General features: G+C 45.6%; 1 protein-coding gene across 1 annotated transcript in view; it reads left to right on the top strand.

The window, feature by feature from the left end:
- Positions 1-21,445, top strand: part of DHRS3 (dehydrogenase/reductase 3) — a 49,556-nt gene extending 28,111 nt beyond the window's left edge. Inside the window, exons 2-6 of the mRNA XM_084822338.1 lie at positions 783-926; positions 2,452-2,571; positions 7,185-7,423; positions 8,352-8,477; positions 11,731-21,445. Coding sequence (XP_084678464.1) covers positions 783-926; positions 2,452-2,571; positions 7,185-7,423; positions 8,352-8,477; positions 11,731-11,815 — 714 coding nt within the window. The 3' untranslated portion in view covers positions 11,816-21,445. The remainder of the gene's footprint in view (positions 1-782; positions 927-2,451; positions 2,572-7,184; positions 7,424-8,351; positions 8,478-11,730) is intronic.
- The last annotated feature ends 247 nt before the right edge of the window (positions 21,446-21,692 follow it).

The raw sequence follows: 21,692 nt of genomic DNA, 5'->3' as shown, positions 1-21,692 counted from the left end.
AACACAAAATGGCTGCTATTGGGAGGCATGGCAAAGGACAAGTAACCTGCCTAAAAGAATGAGTACAAGGCACAGATGGGATCTGAGCCCCAGCACACTAAATAAATCCTTTGAACTGATGGTTTAGAGCACCAACAGAAACCTATTTCACATCAGTCCCAGCTGCTGGTTAAAAAAAAGAAGTGTTAATTTTTGTAAGTGGAAGGATTAGCCAAGAAAAGTGTCCAGGGTGCATTGATTGGTTGCCCACCTCTACTCTAGTGCCTTCCAACCTTACTGATCTTAGTGGTGTCCAGTGAGTAAGGCCTGAAAAGACACAGGCAGTTGCATATGTTTGCAGGCAGTCCTTCAAGTAACATACACCCAAAATGTTGAGAGCTTTAAAAGGTCATCCCCAGCACTTTAGTTGGTCCCAGAAACCAGATCTATTTTGTTTTTCACTAGAACCATGAGATCTAGCAGCTGGAGTCTGGTGCAGAAGACATACGCTTAGAATTAAAGAATTCTGAGCCCAGGAACTTGTTTTGAGTCCTTCCACACAAAAACCCACCCCTGGTTACCCCACATTTTCTGCATTTCAGCAATATAGGGGGAATTCATTCATATCGCTAAACAACCGGTTGTCAGAAATCCTTGCTGACCTACTGCAAATTACCCAAAGGCCAACCACTATATTCAGATCTACCTTCTGCCCTCTCCTGCTCCGGAGACTTGAAGCAAGAATGACATAAAACTATGAACAGCCCCTTTCCCCCATAATTATAAATAACAGTCTTTTTTAGATTATCCTTTGGGGACGAACCGAGAAGTACTTGAAGGAAACCACAGAAGAGATCCGGGCGATGGGAACAGAGTGCCATTATTTCATCTGCGACGTGGGGAATCGGGAAGAGGTCTACCGGCAGGCCAAAGCTATCCGTGAAAAGGTGTGTTGGTGTTCATTTCTGTGGGTAGAAGGTACAGACCTGGCAGCTGAAAACCATCAGCATCAGCAACCATCTGGCTTAGGTTGAGAGCCTAGAGAGCAGGGGCGGGCAGAAAGTAGATCTCCAGATGTTTGGGACCAACTCCCAGCATTCCTAACCATTGGCCATGCTGGCAGGGGCTTCTGGGAGTTGAAGTCCGAAACATCTGGAGAGCTACCTTCTGCCCACCCCTGCTGTATAGGAGCCAGAGGCATAACGCTTCCGGTTCTCATCCAGGCCCTGATCCAGGTGCTTACACGGGCTTCCCGCTCTTCCCAAGTAGTACTCTTGTCAGCAGCCTAATGTTCTGTCTGGCTCACTGTCTCTTCTGCTCCATCAAGGTGAATTGGGGTCAGGGCGGGGTCCAGTTGGAAGCACAGGCACAGATGTGGAGGCATCCAGTACTGAAATGGTGGGCTTCTCAGGATTGCTAGCAGTGCTGGGATTCTGATGTTTGGGCATAGATGGCATGCAGTGCCATTCATTTCCATGGAAGGGAAGACCATGGCTCAGTGATAGAACATCTGCTCTGACTTGGATTCCTGCACTGAGCAGGGGGTTGGACTCGATGGCCTTGTAGGCCCCTTCCAACCCTACTATTCTATGATTCTATGCTTTGCATGCAAAAGGACCAAGGCTCAATCCCAGACAGTGAAGATTTGAAGCCTACAGAGGCAAGGAAAAGAAAAAGATCAGGCCTAGAGGCCTGGAGGGGGGGGGGTGGAAGAAGGGGGTATCCCTGAGAGAAGTAGTTTCATTTCCCTGGTTGGTTTCATTTGTCTGGTTGGTTTCATTTTCCCCAGTTAAGTTTCATTTATTCAGGTTTGAAGCAGTACTTTCAGTTTTGGGAGAGGAGGGTATGAAGGGAGAGAGAGCCAAGGGGAGGGGGAGACCAGGGGGAGAAAGACCAGAGAGAGAGAGAGCAGGAAGGAGCAGCCTGGAGAAGTCTAAATGCAGCTAGGGTGGAGGAACATGCTTTTTTGCAGCCTTTATATTCTCTTAATGCCTTTTGTATCACTCAGCTCTGTTCTGTAAACACCTTTCCTTGCAATTTGCTTGCTTTAATTTACCAGTAAACTATTGTGGTTAACACCTAAGTGTCTGAAGTGCCAAGCACCCCACGTCTATAGCCTAAACCCCACGTTATTGGAAAGGGGAGGTTTAAAAGAAAGAAGGTGGGATTCTTAAGGAGGCAAGAGATCCTTAAGGAGTTGCTCAGGGGGTCCAGGTCATATGGGGAACTCTGACATGGACATTTCCAAGTAGGCCTGAGAAAGACTTCTGTCTGAAACCCTGGAGAGCGGCTGCCGGTCAGGGTAGACAATGCTGGGCTACTAGAAGGACTAGTGGTCTGCGTCCTTATAAGGCAGTTTCGTACGTTCACCGTGGGGAACGTTTTGCTGGACTAGATGGACCAGAGGTCTGATCCAGCAGGACTCTTCTTATGACTGGGCACTCCCCCCCCCCCGTTTTTCCCCCCTTCTAGGTGGGAGATATCACTATCCTAGTGAACAACGCGGCCGTCGTTCATGGCAAGCGCCTGATGGATAGCGACGATGACGCCCTGCTGAAATCGCAGCACATCAACACGCTGGGGCAATTCTGGGTATGAAACCCTCCCGTCTCCTGTGTGCTCAGACTTGGAAGTGATGGGGATGGATTGCGGCCAGCAAGGACTTGGCTGCTCTGAGGCCTTGCTGAGCAGTTGCTCGGTAAGATCAGCCTGTCATGAAAGCAGCCAGGAAAAAAATAATGCAAAGAGCAGACAGAGGGAGGAGGAGAGCAAGTTCACAGCCACCCTCCGACTGCCTTCGATCATCTCTATTAGACCCGGAGCAAATGCTTTTGCATTTGACGCTCTCTTTTACAGCCTGTTTGTGACTTCTTAATATTTAACACATCGTTAGTTATAAAAATTAGAGATATCCAGACTTTGCGAAATCCGTCCCACGCCGTTTTGTGAATTGTGGGGTGTCGTTCATTCTGTTCACAGACAGGCTCGATTCCCCCCCCCCTGTTATTTATTTTATTTATTGCATTTACATCCCGCCTTTTTTCCACTTGCAAGGAACCCAAGGCGGCTTACGTTCTCCTCCTCCTCTCCGTTTTATCCTCACAACAACAACCCTGTGAGATAGGTTGGGCTGAGAGTCTGTGACTGGCCCAAAGTCACCCAATGAGCTTCCATAGCTGAGTGGTGACTAGAACCCAGATCTCCCGGCTCCTAGTCCAACACTCTCGCCACTATGCCACACTGGTGGTTATGGTGCTTTATAGGGCTGAAGAGTTCAGGTCTCTGTCCTTAGCACCTTATATCATAGAATCATAGGGTTGGAAGGGGCCTACAATCCCATCGAGTCCAACCCCCTGGTCACTGCAGGAAGCCTGATTCCCAGGCAGTCTCCCATCCAAGTACTAACCAGGAGTGACCCTACTTAGCTTCCGATATCAGATGCCGAGATAGGTTGGGCTGAGAGTCTGTGACTGGCCCAAAGTCACCCAGTGAGCTTCCATGGCTGAGTGGGGACTAGAACCCAGATCTCCCGGCTCCCAGTCCAGCACTCTCACCACTACACCACACTGGCTCTCTCTGGCACTCTCACTGGTTATGAGGGAAAATGTGCAAATAATTCAGTAAGAGGGTTCACAACGTAATTTACGTTGATATGTAACATTTAGCATATTGCCCCGATTCCATGCAACTTGTCCCTGTGTATATTTTCCAAGATGGTGTATGTCTCAGCAGAAACCTGCCCATTTTCCTGTGAATAAATTTGCGTAAATTTGGGGAGAGTTAAAAAAAAAAAAAAAAAGATCCGGAAGTCCACGGACCCCTCACGGCTTGAGAAGGTTGATCTGCGTTGGATTCCACAGGTTGGATTCTTAGAAGTCGAACTCATTTTGGTCCATCTTGAATTTCTCCAGCGTCCCTAATAAAAACACAGATTGCCCTTGTGAGTAAACTAATACCCTGCATAATAGCCTCCATTATGTGCACCATTTAAAATATCTTCATCTCTGAATAAGGTCAGTCCAGGTCAGGATCTCTCCTCTGCAGTTCCTGGCCAAGCACATAGTTTCCCTCACTCCTTCTATTTATTTATTTATTTATTTATTTATTTCATTTCATTTCTATACCGCCCAATAGCCGAAGCTCTCTGGGCGGTTTACAAAAACTAAAACCAAACAACACACAATAAAACAATTTAAAATATATAGAACATTAAAACCACAATATAACAATACAACCACAATAAAACCTAGCAGCAGTACAGGAGTTTAAAATACAGATTTAAAACAGCAAAGATAAAAATTTAGAAAGCTAAAAAGCCTGGGAAAATAAAAAGGTCTTCACCTGGCGCCGAAAGGAGTACAATGTAGGCGCCAGGCGAACCTCACTAGGTTTTTATCTGTTTCCACTTCTAAAGTGGAGAGAGGCTGGATTCTTCCTTCCCTGTATAAAACAAGCAACTTTTAAAGAAGCAAGAATGTTCATGGAGGCAGTGTTAGCGTGGCAGTATTTCCACTGGATTGAACACACAATTCAGTGGGGTTGCAGCTATAAATGGAGAGAAATGAGCTTGACGTACTGATCAGAGTAGACTTCCCCACCCTGGGGCTATGGTGGATGGTGATGGGAATTGTGTATAACCACATCTGTGTCAGGCTGGGGAATGCTGACTTAAGAGTGTTAGAAAAGGACCAGGGATATTCTGATTCAAATCCCTGCTCAGCCATGAAGCGCTGACGGGGTGACCTCGGCTCAGTCGCTGCCTCTTGGCATTGAGCCTGCCCTACCTCACAGGCTTGTTGAGAGGATAAAATGGGGAGCAGGAAGAACCATGAACGCCACCATGAGTTCCTTGGAAGAAAGATGGGATATGAATATAATAAATGCACCGTGGAACTTCTGCCCTATTGATACTGAGCCAGAATCCTCACCTTTGCCACCTGTTTCCAGACCACATAATTTGGTGGTGCTATGGGTTCAAACCTGGGTGGAGTATCAGGCAAACTTGATTCCAGGTGAGTCCAGGGAGTGTTTAACATATCTCTGCATGAAGGGGTGGTCCCTGCTGCCCTTAATGAGGCAGTGGCATGACCACTCCAGAAAAAACCCTCCCTGGACCTGGAAGTTTCTTACGACTACCACCCGGTGGCAAATACTCCCTTTTGTGTAGGTATGGCGGAGAAATCAGCAATGGAACCAAATGAGTTCAGCTTTTCATGAATCCAACCCGTGGGATTCACAACGGACCAGCTTCTCCCCTGCCTGGCAGCTTCAGCAGACTTGCGCACCAGTTTTTCTAACTTCCCTGAATTTTGTGCAAATTAGAGAAATGCACAAAATAAAAAAAAAAACCGGCCAAAAATGTCCGTTTCCCCCATAGGCTAAAGCACGAAACTGTGCATTTGGGGGGAATTTGTACGTTTTGGCACTTGCGGATTTGCGCAGATACGGATTTGCACAAATTTGGAAACAGATAAAAACCGATTCCGCCTCTGGGTGGACAATGGAATGAAGGCACCTGACAATCCATGAAACACAGATGGAATGGTTTTTTCACAATCCATACATCCCTACTTTCAGGGCAAGGTGTTCAGGGGGGCAGTGGTGACTCAATTATAAGCATTCTTGGAGGATACTGATTTTCTAGACCCCATTACAGTTTGGGATGCAGCTTGGTTATAGGATGAAATCTGCATTGGTCACCTTAGTGGGCAATCTTTATCAGGAGAGGGACAGAGGGAGTGTGACTCTGTTACTCTTACCTGATATCTCTGCAACTTTTGAATCCATTGATCATGGCATCTCCTGGATCGCCACTGGGGACCATGGGCCCTCTTTTATGGTGGTTCCACTCCTGTCTACAGGGCAGGTTCCAGAGAATAGCATTGGGGGGCTGTATGTTGGCCCTCTGGCATTCTTGCTGTGGGGAGCCTCAAGGTACAATGCTATTTAATATCTGCACGGAGCTGCTGGGTGCAGTCATTGGGGGATTTGAGGGTAAGGTGCCATCAGTATGCTGATGACACCCAGCTCTATTTCTCCATGATGTCTGCATTGGGAGAAGTTGTGCTAAATGGGTGCTTGAACACAGTGGCTGGCTGGATGAGGGCCAATAAACGAAGCTGAATTCTGAACGGCCTCATGACGTCTTCTTCATGATGGCTTTAATTGAAGTGTGGGAAGCTGAGGAGGCTACAGGCTACCACAGAGATTATTGTACAATGAATTGTACACTCCACCTCATAAGAGCCAGTGTAGTGTAGTGGTGAGAGTGACGGACTGGGAGCCGGGAGATCCGGGTTCTAGTCCCCACTTGGCCATGGAAGCTCACTGGGTGACTTTGGGCCAGTCACAGACTCTCAGCCCAACCTACCTCACAGGGTTGTTGTTGTGAGGATACAACGGTGAGGAGGAGGAGGATAATGTAAGCTGCCTTGAGTTCCTTGCGAGAGGGAGAAAGGCGGGGTATAAATGCAATAAATAAATAAATAAATAAGTAAGTAAGTAAGTAAGTAAGTAAAGCAAGCACAAGAACCCCAAACCCAACCCATGAGAATTTCTCTGAAATTTCTTCTCCTTTGAATTTCTTTCCCAAAGCAATATCTTTTCCATCAAATTGAATGAGAATGGTAAAAAAAAAAAAAAATGTGGGAGAAATTTTTGGCACAGCACTATTGCTACGGGAATCTCAAACATGACAGGACCAGGAGTGCAAAGATCAACATGACCTTTCCTTTTAACAAGGGCTTCTCCAAAACTTGCTTTAAATGTAGAAAGAAGTTTCTTCCTGCTTCCCTTTCCAATTCTGCTCGGGTTCTGGACTGCTTAGGACAGCACTGGGTCAGTAGCTTTCAGTTCCTTCAGCCAGCCCTCTCAAAAAGTTTGTGCAGTCCTATGTGCTGATAGCAAACTCATTCCCTGAGTGCTGTTGTTTATATAGACAAAGGAACACCATCCATGCGCAACTGGGAAATATCCACAGGCTGGGGGAAACCTGGGGAAAAAACTGGAGGGAGGAATCCAATGAGAACTGATCACACTTAGTGGGCACAGAATGCTGGCTGACCTGTGTGTGTGTGCGTGTGTGTGTGTGTGTGACACACACACAGAGAGAGAGAGAGAGAGAGACGAGGGCAGGATAGAATGGAGGACATTTTGTTGTGGCTTCTACTTGCATCTCCATAAAATTCAGGTGTTTTGTCCTTCAGACCACGAAGGCCTTCCTGCCTCGGATGCTGGAACTTCAGAAGGGCCATATTGTTTGTCTCAACTCTGTCTTGGCTTTATCCGCCATTCCTGGGGCCATCGATTATTGTACTTCCAAAGCCTCCTCCTTTGCTTTCATGGAGAGTTTGACACTGGGCCTGCTGGACTGTCCCGGGGTGAATGCAACCACTGTCCTGCCCTTCCACACGAGCACGGAGATGTTTCAAGGCATGCGAATCAGGTGAGTGCAAATCGCGGGTGATTAGTCCCATCATGCTATTTACTCCGTTGGTGTATTGTCTGTTCTTATATTGTTTTATATTCTTAACTGCTATTTGGCATTGTGTGTTGGGATTATTGTTTCTGATCTATGTGTCTAGCTGCTCAGAATCTGTCAGTAGAGATGTCCGATGGAAATAAGAATATGTTTATTATTGAATAAGGCCAAGGAGGGCATTGAATGTACGAGCACGGAGTATGTGCTGGATCCAGGAGCAGAGAAGAAGCCAATGGCAAGACTGAAAGAGAAGGATCTGAGAAAAGGGGATGGTTGTAATGGCAGAGTTCTATCGTTTTGTTTTTTATGGTTTGAATGGTTGTGAACTGCCCAGAGAGCCTTGGCTGTTGGGCAATATATAAATGTAATAATAGATAAAATAAATAAAAATAAACGGAGGTGAAGGGGCCGAGGGAGAATAATCAGAAATAGAAGATAGAGTTGTGTGCAAATGGCCTCTTGAAACTCTCCACACGATTTGTGGGCAGAGAAATTAGGGGACGATTTCACTGAATTTATCAAGGGAAAGGAGCAATTCCCCTGCAGTTCCTTGCTCACCATTAGCAGGGACAGGAGCACAACTTCTTTCATTCTTTTTTTCCCCGGCTCCTCCTCCTTTCACTGTGTTGGAAGCTTGGCCACTGTTTTGCAACCTCCACAATGCCCCAGATCTGGGATAATTGTTCAGGGACATCGTGTGGTTGTGTGAATAGTACCCGCGCAAGGACACAGTGGAGAACGTTTGGACAAAATTCTGCCAAGTGGCCGTCTTTTTCTAGAGGAGCTAAGAAAAGTGTGTGTGTGGGGGGGAAATGGCAGACGTTTTCTCAGAATACTGTCTTGGGAGACATTTTGGCTTGGCTCTACTTATAAGGCTGTGTCTGCTTTTCAGGTTCCCCAACCTTTTCCCTCCACTAAAGCCAGAGACGGTGGCCCGGAGGACAGTAGAAGCTGTTCAACAGAACCAAGCTTTCCTCCTCCTCCCATGGACAATGCATGTCCTGATCATCTTGAAAAGGTCAGTACCCAGTTCCTACTACAACTCTTTGACATTGAATAGGCAGGGTGGCCTGCAGCCTTTTGTTGTGTCAATCCAACAGAGGTAGGCCACTATCCCTTTTTTATAGAGGAACTGAAGCTTTCAGAATATGACTTGCTCAAGTCCAGCCGTTGTCCAAATCCAACGAACGCTGATGTGCCCGATGAAGTTTTCTGTATTCAGTTCTATGGATGGAGTGGCTTTGTGTACACAAGAGGGTGAATGAGAAATGAGACTTGTGAGATATTGGGGAGGCAACAGTCCATGAGGAGGAGCAAGGAATGGGTGAAATGGAGAAGCTGCCCTTCCCTGCGGCTACCAACACCCCCGACACCCTCTCTCTGGTTTCCGAGTACAAGATACCTCAGCTTGTGCTTCTCTGTGCACCACAAAAGCTTGACACTTGTTCCCTTTTTGTAGAATGAATGAATGATGTGTACAGCAGACACCATGGTGAGACAGCTGGTTTGGGCATTGTTTTACAAAAAACAAAAGAAATAGTAACATCTACATAATAGTAACAGAGCCAGTGTGGTGTAGTGGCAAGAGTGTTGGACTAGGAGCTGGGAGATCCGGGTTCTAGTCCCCACTCGGCCGTGGAAGCTCACTGGGTGACTTTGGGCCAGTCACAGACTCTCAGCCCAACCCACCTCGCAGGGTTGTTGTTGTGAGGATAAAATGGAGAGGAGGATGATAATGTAAGCCGCCTTGGGTTCCTTGCAAGAGGAAAAAAGGTGGGGTATAAATGCAATAAATAAATGAATAAATAAATCTGTGTGGAAATCATCTGGGCCGAACATCTCTCTTCAGCCCATCCAGGCTTCGTGGCCTTGCCAAAACCCACATTGCGCTTGTCTGCCCATCCCAGTCATGACAAAGGAGGCAGAATGTGGCGGGCACCTTTTGGGAGTTGCCTTCTGCTTGTTTCTGCCCAGGGATGGGTGGGGGGGTAGAATGCCCTCTGTGTGAAATCGCCGGAAATGTCATGCCACGAAAAGCCACATTCTGCAGCCTGCATAAAGTAATGCAAAATGTGAGCCGATTTGCATTTAATTTAGCAAATTCATTCTCTTTCTCCTTTTTGCAAGGAGGGGCAATACAGGGCAAGGAAGCTTCACCCCTATCATTAATTCACTGGGCTGTGAGACTTTTCACCCTGACGTCCCAGCACTTCTTTGCAGCCATTTTTTTTTTTTTTTGTTGGTAGAAAGGCAGGGCACAAATAAAATCAAACAAAATAAAACCAAGACTTGCCTTTGGAGAATTAGAAAGCTGCTTTGTCCTGAAGGCCAAACTAGATATGATTGGAAATATGGTTTTGCATTTCATATGCAGAGTTTGTTTGTTTGTTTGTTTGTTTGTTTAAATGCAAATAGCCTCAGCTGATAGGGTCTGATAAATACTGGGTTCATAGAAAGAATGGAGGGGGTATTTAACCCTTTCCTCCCCTGCTGAAGTCTTGAGGAAAATCTCTTTTCAGTCCCAAAGCTCGCGTTTGCTTTGAGGGGGGATTAGGACCTCACATTGGCACTGATTATGGACCGAAGTAAAGGTACTCTTCAGAAGAGGGATTTTGCTCAGGACCACGGCAGGGAAAGAAAGGATTCCCTTCCCCATCCCGATGGGAAGCCAATGACTGAAGCTGGGGCCATCTGCATGTAGCCCCTGCCCGGATTCACATTCCTAAGAAGCTGGACTTTGCATCCAGCAGTGTACCTGGACAGAGAGGTAGCTTGGCCACAGTGGCACAGGCATTAGTAACCTCAAGACTGGGTTACTGCAGTGTGTTGTCTGTGGGGCTGCCCTCCAGAAGCTGAAGCTAGGGCAGAACGCAGCAGCTCGGCTGTGGTCGGGAGCTGCCCCTTCCCTGCATGCAACTCCTTTGCTGAGGAAACTGCACCAGCTGCCTATTCACTACCAGGCCAGGTTAAGGTTTTGGTACTCGTGGACAAAGCCCTAAACGACTTGGGACCAGGATACGGGAGAGAGCGCCTTCTCCTTTACAAATGTGCCCAGTGACTGAGGTCATCAGAGGGCGTGCTCCTGGTGGCTCCACATGGACCCATGGCCTACTTGAAGCCTACCCGGTGAAGAGCCTTCAGTGTGGTGGCCCCCTTCCTGTGGAACTCCCTGCCTCTGGAGGTCAGGCAGGCAGCTACACTGGGTTGTTTTCGGTGCATCCTGAAAACAGCTCTTTCCCAGGAAGCCTTGCTTGGTTAACCAGCTTTGGTTTTATTGGCACTCTTTTTTAAAAGAATAATTTTAATATCATGTTTTGATTATTCTTCGATTTTGTTCATTTTATCTCTTGTTGTTCAGCACTCCAGAATCTGTTTAGATGTGGAGCGGTATACACATGTTGCAAATAAATAATGTAATAATTTAATAATTAATAATTAATGATTTAATAATTATTAATAATTTAATAATTTAAATATTGTGTTTTCATTGTTCTTTAATTTAATTTAATTTAATAATTAATAATAATTAATAATTTAATAATATTATTATCATGTTTTGATTGTTCTTCTCTTCAGTTCAGTTTTTTCTCTTGTTGTTCACCGCTCCAGAATAGATGTGGAGCGGTATACACATGTTGTAAATAAATAATTAAATAAGAAATCAATAATTGAATAATTAATGATAATGATTTAATAATCAATAATTAATAATTTTAATATCATGTTTTCATTGTTCATTAATTTAATTTAATAGTTATCAATAATTAATAATTAATAATTTTTATATCATGTTTTGATTGTTCTTCTCTTCGGTTCAGTTTTTTCTCTTGTTGTTCACCGCTCCAGAATAGATGTGGAGCGGTATACACAAGTTGTAAATAAATAATTAAATAAGAAATCAATAATTGAATAATTAATGATTTAATAATCGATAATTAATAATTTTAATATCATGTTTTCATTGTTCATTAATTTAATTTAATAGTTATCAATAATTAATAATTAATAATTTTTATATCATGTTTTGATTGTTCTTCTCTTTGGTTCATTTTTTCTCTTGTTGTTCGCCGCTCCAGAATAGATGTGGAGCGGTATACACATGTTGTAAGTAAATAAATAAATAAATAAATAAATAGCCTTCTGCACAGAAACCACACAGCCCTGAAGTTTGGCTGCATCCATGCTCTCTGTCCCACGGTTATCGAGTTCCTCCTCAAGTCTGCATCAGATGGAACGCTGGGCCAATTCTGCCTGTTTCGTTTTCTCTGCAGCATCCTCCCTCAGGCAGCTCTTGAAGAAATCCACAAGTTTGCCGGAAGCTACACCTGCATGAAGACTTTCAAAGGGCGCACCTAGGCAGCACATGGCCCTCACACCGAACAGGCACTGGCCCCACAAGCGCAGCGGCGGGCGGGCGGGCCATCACCATGTGCTTGTTCTCACTTGCTGCAGCAACGTGGTCAAGAGCGGTAGCGATGCGGCCTTTTGCAAAAGCATGGGATAGCCCGCTTGTGGCGAGGACGAGCAACGGGGGACACTTGGGGCCACCACGCGTTTCCGTTTGTGACTTCGTTTTTAAGGGGCTTGAGGCCTAGCTGTTTCCAGGCCTCTAAAGCTGGGGATATCCAACTGCACTTCCACTGGTTAAGCAGGAACTGCAAATGAATTCCGGGGGTTTTCACCCATCAGTCCTCTCTTTTCCCCCCTTCTTTTTTAATGTGTAACACTTGGGAGGTTCGCCAGCCTTAGGTGATCGTTGAGAGTTTGCTTTTCATCGCTACCTTTGGAGATGTCATGTTTTTCTAGCTGAGAAAGCATCACCGCTCTTTAGTTTCTACGTCACAGAGAAAGGGTGCAAGACGTTCCTTTTGGGGGGACTCCCTGCAGGAGGCCTTGTCTGACACCCCCCCACACACACACACACACAGATGGAAGAGATGGAAGGGGCTTACAACCATGGGGTAGTTGAATGTGTAATATCCAGCAACATCTTGGGTGTATTCTACAGGTACAATGTCAGTTCACGCAGGGGAAGAGGGTCCATCTAGAATCATGTGGAGAGAGACAAACAGCATCAGGTGCTGCTGTTGTAAGGGGTTATTCATATAGGATTGGATACAGATCTAGTCATGCTTTGAGTAGCTCCACTGAAATCAATGGTTCTACTCTAAGTATGACTAAAACTGGATAAAACCTTCAGGGAGGAGAGTGTATCTTATGTCTACACTGTACGGACACAATAAAACATCACTTCTTATTGAACATCCTGTCTCGAACAGAGGACAGTCCAATCTCTCTGGGTGTTCACAAGCACTGCATAAAAGTCTTTCAAACGTGGCATTCCCACGTTCTTTGTTTACAGCATGAGGTAGTCTAAGATATATTGCCTCTGAACATGGCGGGACTATTCTTGGCTATTAGGCTTAACAGACGTAACCGTAATGTGTGCTCTGTACATATAAGGATCCATACCTTTCATGGAGAAGCAAATTAAACAAAACCATCTGAGGATATCCCAGAGTTCTTCTAGATAGGCAGTTGGTGTTCTCTTGATGGTGAACAGAGACATTGTGGGAAGAATCAAAGGAGGCTTTTCCCCTGTTCCAGGTCACATGGACAAAGTCTTCAAGTGTCTTCCGAGAAGAGCCCAGCTTTTTGCTCCAAACGTCTTTTAATTCCTCAAAACGAGCACAATACCAGCTGGTAATGCATATATAAAAGGTCTGATGAATTGCAGTAAGTATCTGCGTGTGGACTTCGCAAGTTTTATAACTGCCTATTCAAAAAGCAGCTCAAAAGTGTACAGGAAAGAGTCTGGTGAGAGAAGCTGTCTCAACCCTGACATTGTGTTTAGAATCTGACAAGTGGGACTTGCAACAAACTAATGTCATCTGGAATGGTCCTCTTCAAGTTTCCAGCCAGCCATATCCTCTTCTAAAATGCTGTATTCCATTTCCCCTTCCCAACAGTTTTCTATGGCCACTAAGCATAACCACTTGCCTTCAGGCATTTTGGGATGTTGTTTTGGCTTTCCCCCTTAGGTTTTTTCCCTAAAGATGTTTTGTACTTCTACAAACCACGTTTGCTGATACCTCCCTCTGGTTTCTCAGTGGCTTAGTTTGGGCTATATAAGCATCATAACGGCACCTCATTTTGGCAGTGTGGAGTATTCCTATTTAGCGATGTAAAATTTCTGGACATTTTGAAGCCATGGATGTTGCAACTGGTTCTTTCCCATCACGGAACGTCTGTGTTTAGCCGCCATTTTAAATTCCCGCAATGCGCCCAATCTACCTTTGCTCCAGGGAAATTAAATTGGCAGCCAAACCCAGCTGCTCAGCACTGATCTGAGCCCTAGAAAAGAAGTGTAATGGGGATGATGGGGTTGGGACCTGAAGGTCCCATGAGGAGGCCACCTTGCTGAAGCTAAGTAGGTCTGGGGCTGGTCAGTGCTTGGAAGGGAGACCACCTGGGAACTACAAGTAGCTACCTTGAGTTCCACGATGGAAGAAAAGTGGGATATAAAAGTAATAAATAAATAAACATCTTGGATGTGTTCTAGGAGCACATTGTCAGTTCCTAGAGTGAGGTGCGTCTAAATAAGCATGTGTCCAACTTTACAGAGGGTGGGACTGCCCTCTGTTTGAAGGGCAGTCCCATCCAAGTCCAAGATCAAGAACACTGAGATGGGAGAGCAGCAGTGTCCTTGAAATTGTCTTCAGCAGTTAGCACCCGGACAGCTGACTCTGCATCCACACAGGTCACAGTTTCCTCCTCTATGGCCTACTGTATTCCTATGTAAGTGATAGTCGTTATTTCTAAAATGGTTCCTCTATGTCTGCATTAGCCCCTGCAGATTTTATGCAAAATGGTGTCCTCTTTTCTCCTCTTTTTTAGTGACGCGTTTCCCCTTTTTTGACAAAGCGTTAAGTAAAGACCCCACATCCGTTGGGCCTGGCGAGAGACCGGGCTGAATGAGGCCCACACCTGAGAACAGATGTCACACATAATCCTCTGCAACAAACCCAGGTTCTGTTGCAGGGATTTGTTGGCAGATCAATCAGTGGGGAGAGATTGCCCTGAAAATAAACCATCGGAAAGGATAGGAAAGGAAAAACCCATGAATTAAATGGCTTAAAACCAAAATCCTCCACTGGAATGCGTGCTCAGATGGGTTCACTGGATATTCTTGACACACTTGGTATGCTTCTGGCCTTCCACTTACTTTCATTTTGTTTCATTCTACTCCCCAAGCCATCCCCCTGCTCTCTCCACCATCTCCCCTCACCCCTACCCACAGAGCTCTTTTAAATTGCCAAAAGAAAAATACAAAAAAGAACTTTATATTCTTCCAGCTCTTGTTTAATGCCACCATCTTGTAGCCAGATGTCAGCCACAAAGTCTGGAACAAATCTAAGCCATGGGGTCTTATACTGATTACCTTATTGGAGAAAGAGGTGAGATGAAATAGCGAGATTGGGAGACGGGGGCTGGCGGAGAAGCTAACAGTGATCCGGTCCAGGTTTTATCCAGTGGTGCTTCGTTGCATGCTGAAACAGGAAGAATTCCAGGTTGGAGGGTGATTGTCTCCAAGCTGTAAGAAGAGTATGGCTTCAGGATGGAGGGCTCTTGGATTTGTGCTTTTGATGGGCAGTAACAATCAGCCCCACCCACAGTGAGGTGGAGCGGCCACGTAGATGAGGAAGGTAAGTGTAAAGGTGTCCCCAACCAGTCGTGTCCGACTCTAGGGTGTGGTGCTCATCTCCATTTCTAAGCCGAAGAGCCAGCACTGTCCGAAGACGCTTCCGTGGTCATGTGGCCGGCATGACTGAACACCGAGGTGCACGGAACGCTGTTACTTTTCCCGCCGAGGTGGTACCTATTTATCTACTTGCAATTTCTTGCTTTCAAACTGCTAGGTTGGCAGGAGCTGGGACTGAAGACGGGAGCTCACTCGGTCACGCAGCACTCGGGTCTCGAACTGCTGTCCTGCCAGCCTTCCGGTCTGCAGTTCAGCGTCTTAACCACTAAGCCACCGCGGCCTCTTAGATGAGGAAGACCCAGGTATAAATTGCCACAAACCTTACTGCAGCCTGCCCCAACTTTGTGCCTTCCTGATGTGTTGGACTGCAATGCCATAATCCCCAACTTGCATGGCTGAGCTGAGCAAGGCTGCCTTATGGGCTGATTCTAGGCACTGTCTCGGCCTACTCTACCTCAAAGGGTTGCTCTGAGGGTAAAATGGGGAGGAGCCATGAACACTACCTTGAGCTTCCTGGCTGGAGGAAGAGAGAGGGTCAAGATGTGAGGAACTATTTAAAAGTGCCGGACTGAACCGTGCGGACTGAACCGTGCGTGAGAGAGATGCTGTCACTTTCCCTTGGCCCCCACCTTCCTCCTGCATATGCACAAGAAGAGAGGCTTCAGTCTCACGCTTTTCATTCACTATCAACAGGTTCGTTACAGATGCAAATCCCCAAAGACTCCCCAGCTACAAAGAAATAACAGCAGGGGATCCAAATGGGAGCTACGATGGATGTTGCCCGGTCTGAACAGGGACTTGCTGGCTAGAATAATGTAGGGAGGGAACCCCCTTCCTTCCAGTGTTGCTCCCCTACGTCGACGCTCACGCATTGCCAACCAGGTTGACCGTCTGAGCCCACCTCTAACTTTTTCCGCTTTGATCTGTGCCGCAGTCTAGCATCCCTCAGGTCACGCCCCACGCTCTCCTCCTCCTCCTGGATTCTCTTGGAGGGCAGGAGGGGCTTCAGGCCCAGCCATCTGGGTGCTAGCCTCCTGAGAAGCACGGCTAACCATATCTGAACTGGCTGGGGAAGCTGCCTCCCCCGGTTCTGGCTGTTCCCCTTCTGAATCTGAACTGTGAGCTATCTCCATACGCTCAGAATCAATCCTGACAGATATTTTCTACTACTTCCCCTCGACCTTCCCTCCCGACACACCGCAAAAAGATACCAGAATGGGTTTACATAATTTTACAGACCTACTATGGTCACAAATGTATCTCGGGTGGCAGCCAGCCTCAGAGTAGTAGCCCTCTGGGGTTTCAGAAGGGTTTTTCCCCAGCCCTACCGTGAGATGCTGGGGACTGAACCTAGGAGCTTCTTCAGGCAAAGCAAATGCTCCACCACTGAGCACCTAACGAACAAAGGAAGCTGCCTTATAGCCAATATTGTCTACACCTGGGGCGGGGGGCAACATGGAGCCCACAGGCACCTCTGTACCTGCAAGGACAGGCTGAGGCAAGCTATTTCCCCCCTCTGCAAATGAATGTAGTGATATCTCCATTCACTTGTATCGGGAGGAAAAAGACTGCCCTTAAAAACAAACAACAACAAAAACACAGCTGGAGGGGGGTAAAGACACCCCCCCCACACACACACAAAGGAACCTTGGAGCAACAGGATCCTTGGTGGGGGATAGGTTTGTCCCCCACTCCAACCAATTTTCAGGAGAGCAGCATCTCCTCACCCCATGCAAATGAATGAAGAAATTGCTCCACTCATTCGCATGGGGAGAGAGAGAGAGAGAGAGAGCAAGCAAGCATCCCTGGCTTAGAGACTGGGCTGAGCACATAAAAGGAAGGATCTGTATACGCTGGAATACAGGTGTGTGCAGTGGGATACCGTAATTGCATCTGCATTGTAGATCCGGTATTGAGCAGAGGGTTGACTAGATGACCTCGAAGTTCCCTCCCAGCTCTATGATTCTAAGCATGGAAAATAAACATTGAAACACACATGTGCTATGGAAGTTTTTCCTAATGTGGCTCAGTACTGTGAGAGAACGCAGACCTCAACGTAAGTTCTTCGATCCCCTGTTACGGCATTCACATCTATGGCCTCCCCTCACTCCAGTATGCACTGCAATTTCTGCATTAGCCACTAGGAATAGATGATGGTCCAGGCTGCTTTGCCTCTGGTCTTGCCGACTGGGAAACAAAAGCTCTAGTGGCCAGCTTGGCGGGGAGGGGGGGAGGCTGAGGGAGACCCCCTCGGTACTGAACGAAGAAAATACAGTGATGCACTAAGAACGACACCAGAAGAGCTCCTGTTAGATCAGACCAAAGAAGTCTTGTCTAGTCCAGGACTTTGGCCACTGTGGGAAACAATCCGTTGCCTCCCAGAAATCCTATTTTCCTTTCCAGCAACTGTTATATAGAACAGTACGCTGCTTTGGGGCATAGCTGGATTAATCTATTTCCAGCTAATGTTCCATTTTGCAGATGTTCCATCCTGTGTCCGTTCTGTCTCCTCTTTGCATTAATCTCTGATTTTGAAAGATCTCTGTGAAAATTCATAACTAAATACGTATTTAAATAAGTAGTTTTGAACGTTTTCTTGCAACATCTGCATGCATGTTTCTAGAATTATTTTATCCTTAATACACATTTTTCAATGCACTCCGGTACGTTCTTGAGCCGAGAACCGCATCATGAAATTTGGAGAAGTGCAAAATCGGAAGGATAATCACATCCCGATTTTAAATAAGCTCCATGAAAATTCATAACTAAATATGCATTTAAATAAGTGTTTTTGAACATTTTCTCACAATGTCTGCATGCACGCACATTTCTAAACTTATTTTATCCGTAATACACTGTTCGCCCAGAAGGTGAGGTCTTCGGTGCTAAGACATCGCTTTCTCCAAGAAGGGTGGTGGTAGCTGGCAGAAGGCCTCCAACCCCTGCAAGGAGCTCTCACAGAATCACACAGAATCATAGAATCGTAGGGTTGGAAGGGGCCTACAAGGCCATCAAGTCCAACCCCCTGCTCAGTGCAGGAATCCAAGTCAGAGCATCCCTGACAGATGGCTGTCCAGCCTCGTCTTGAACGCCTCCAGTGTGGGGGAGCCCACTGCCTCTCTAGGGAATTGGCTCCATTGTTGTATTGCTCTAACAGTCAGGAAATTTTTCCTGATGTTTCAGTTTCTCTACAAGAAAGAACAGAAGCAAGTCAAAAAGTGACTGCCCCACACACAAATATTTCAGGACATTATCCCCTGCCTACCCCAAACAGCTGAAACGGACAACCCATTTCTCTGCTCCCCAGATAGGGCACAGAAACAAATAGTCCTTGCGGTTCAGCCCTGGCTTAACGCCAGTTCAGAAGGAGTCTCAGCAGCACGCAAAATGGCCGGTCATGTATGGTGGTGCTTTGGAGTCCATCTGCGTGCATTTACCTCCACCAGCAGCACCAAGATTTAATGGCTGGAGATCTTGGTGGGAGAGCTGAACCTTCAAACAGAGCTCTAGCAATCGACGCTAACCAAGTTTCTTTTAACAAGTCATCCCAAAAGGGCAAAGAAGAGTGACAAAACAGGGAGGAATGTCAGAATTTAGAGAGCGTTCCGGCTAAATGGAGAGAGCTGGTGCATAGGCTTCTGGTGGATTGCTGGGCTGGCTTGGCACAGAAATGCTTGCTTCAAGCTTTCAGCAAAGCACCTGCTTGCCTTTCTTCCACCACAGACAGTTTGTGCTGTGATTTGTATTTCTTTCTTTATTTTTGCTGAGCTTGCTCTGAGAAAGTAAGCTACTCCATTGGAATTCTCTTCTGGTTTTTAAATCTGCACAATCTGTGTGTGTGTGTGTGTGTGTGTAAGACAGATAGATTAACAACAGAGTATTCAAAAATATATATTTAAGCTAAACATTTCAGCTTCCGCCTGAACAGTAGCTCCACTGTTAAATGGATATCAGGAGTGGCAGTTCAGAATGCCTGGAGATGAAAGTTCCCTAGGAGGAAAAACAGAGGTATGATTGGTATAATGCTTACAAATTGTCCTCCAGATTAAGGCCATTGGGACGAAGAATTCTCAGTCTATACATCCAGAAAAGCTCCCTTTTGTCAAGCAAGTCATTGTCTTTCTTTGGTCTATTGGAAGCAACTGCAAATCCAAGAGACTATGTGAAGGTGAGTTGAAATGTCTTGCAACAGGCTGCTCCAGTTTGTGGTGGTGGTGATGAGAATCGCAGATTTGTGGTTATATGAAAGACAATAAATATTGGAAGGAAAACGCAGGCGTGTTACTGTGCTTTTCTTCAGAGATGCTGTGGTAATCATGTCACCTCTTGGCAAGATCAGAGGAAAGAAAAGCCCTGAAACTATAGCAGCCGCCAAGCTAAAGGTTTTCTTGGTCGTCGGCTGGTGATGCGAAAGCCCCTGCATTCTTAAGGAGTCTGTAAATCTTGCAAGTGTTTCATATAGGCTCCTTGTCATGGGGCCATTATGTTTTATAACCTTTCTATTTCAAGTGGAACAATGACTGCAAATTCCTTCGAAATGTCATAATACATTCCACATGCTAGCAATTCCAAACATATACCCAAGATCAACATCATTTACTCAGATATGCAGCCCTCAATATCCAGAGCAACAAGCAAGGTCACAACATATCCTTGTGTAGTTCGGTCTCACCAAAATGCTGTGAATTTGAACACTGATGGTCAATTTTGACCACGCTGGCTTCGAAATGGAGGCTGAATGGCAGCTACTTTACGGAGGCTAATCCGTAGAAGATTTGGGCCTCAATCCAGCTAAACTTAGTCCTAGCTTATTAAACTGTGCCTGTTTTTTTCTGCTCTTGGTCTGATCGCATTTTAATTGGTTTGACTATATTTTAATTGATTTTATTGCTTTGGGGGCCCTTCTTAGGGCTCCATCTTTAAAGGTCCAGACTAGAAAATAATTCCTGAAGCCGCTCTTTAATGATTTCCTGGCTAGACCGTATATCAGCAGCTGTAAGCACCGAAGGGTCGAAGCGAAATTTCATCTGAATTAATTCACAGCTATTTATCCAACCGTTTTTGGAGGCTAAACGTATCTGTTCTGCTACACATTGTTTCACCAGTTCATTTACCAAGCCTTTCAGTTTTACAAAATAAAAGGAGAATGAAGTATAATATCAGCTTTAGGTCTGCTTCTGCTGGAATATAAATTGCGGGAGTGCCGGGCAATAGGCCCAGTAGGATCGACATGAATTTATCCTGTATCGACTTCAGAAGATCTGGTTCTAAGGTGCCCCAAATCTCAGCCCCAAATGTCATGTGAGGATTGGAATAACCTTTGCAACTAGGACTCTTAAGTCCAGTACAACTAGATTTCCACCTTTAACTCTGGTCAATTTTACAAGTGAGTGCATAGTTGCTCGAGCTTTTAATATACTGGGCAGCCAATGACTATGCCATGCTAGCTGTGGAATGCTGGGAGTTGTAGGCCTTTTCTCTATCTAAACATGCATAGGATTGTGCCCTAAATTTATTAGTCTGTTCAAGTTGGTGCTGTCCAGTATGCATTTGTGTTTTGGGGAGCGACTACCGAAAACCACTGCTTTGGTCTTAGAATAATTCACATACAGGTGTTCCTTGGTGCATACATCCCCTCAAACACTTTTAAGGAATTATTTGCTAGTGTGGACTTTGAAGCAATTGGGGCATCTAGATTATCTAATAGCTTTCCGATTCTAAAAATCTAGCATGGAGAAGAGAAATATTTATCCAAGCTTACTTCACCCTTCCTCCCTGAGGCTTTTATAGTTCTGCATTTTCAGACAATGAAAACCAACTTTTCGGAAGGGTGAGTGATACAAGGAACTCCCCAGAGAACAATGCTTCTGTATCTGTGGATACCAGATGGTTGAGGATACCATACATTATATGTTATACTGAAATTATATGATACCCAAGGGAAAAATACCTGAAAAAAGTTTAGAGCCAGTAGTCACTTATAGTGATATGGATAAAATCAGATATTTGCTGTCTAGCACAGTTAAGTCTGTTATGTTTAATACAGCCAAATTTGCAGTGGAAACCTCCAAACTCATGCAAACCTATGAGGCTAATTTTTTGATCTAAAGACTTTGCCTCTTCTGTATGATCTATGTGTTGTAAATGTTTGATTTGTTTGGCTGTACATTTCCTGTTTGGCAATAGGCTGTAACCGGCTGCCTAATAAACTTGATTTGGATTTGGAAATTAGTTTATGGCCTCTTTCTCAAAGCAGCAAATATGATTGGGATGCTACGAAGCACTTTTTGTGTGTGATGGAAAGAGTGGGAAAGACAGCGTTAAAGATATGGCAATGTTCCCCCAATCCTCGAGAAATGTTCCTTGCGCGGTCGACATTCTTTCGTCTCTTCTCAAAATTCCGGCAAACTGTTCCTTGCCTTGAGCAAGAACTATGAACTTGGCCTAGAATTTCTTGGTAAGTCTAGGGTG

This window comes from Heloderma suspectum, chromosome 15 (assembly GCF_057233095.1).
Source record: "Heloderma suspectum isolate Gila_16-S chromosome 15, 16-S_ref, whole genome shotgun sequence".
NCBI lineage: Eukaryota > Metazoa > Chordata > Lepidosauria > Squamata > Helodermatidae > Heloderma > Heloderma suspectum.
This window is presented reverse-complemented; position numbering and strand designations above follow the sequence as displayed.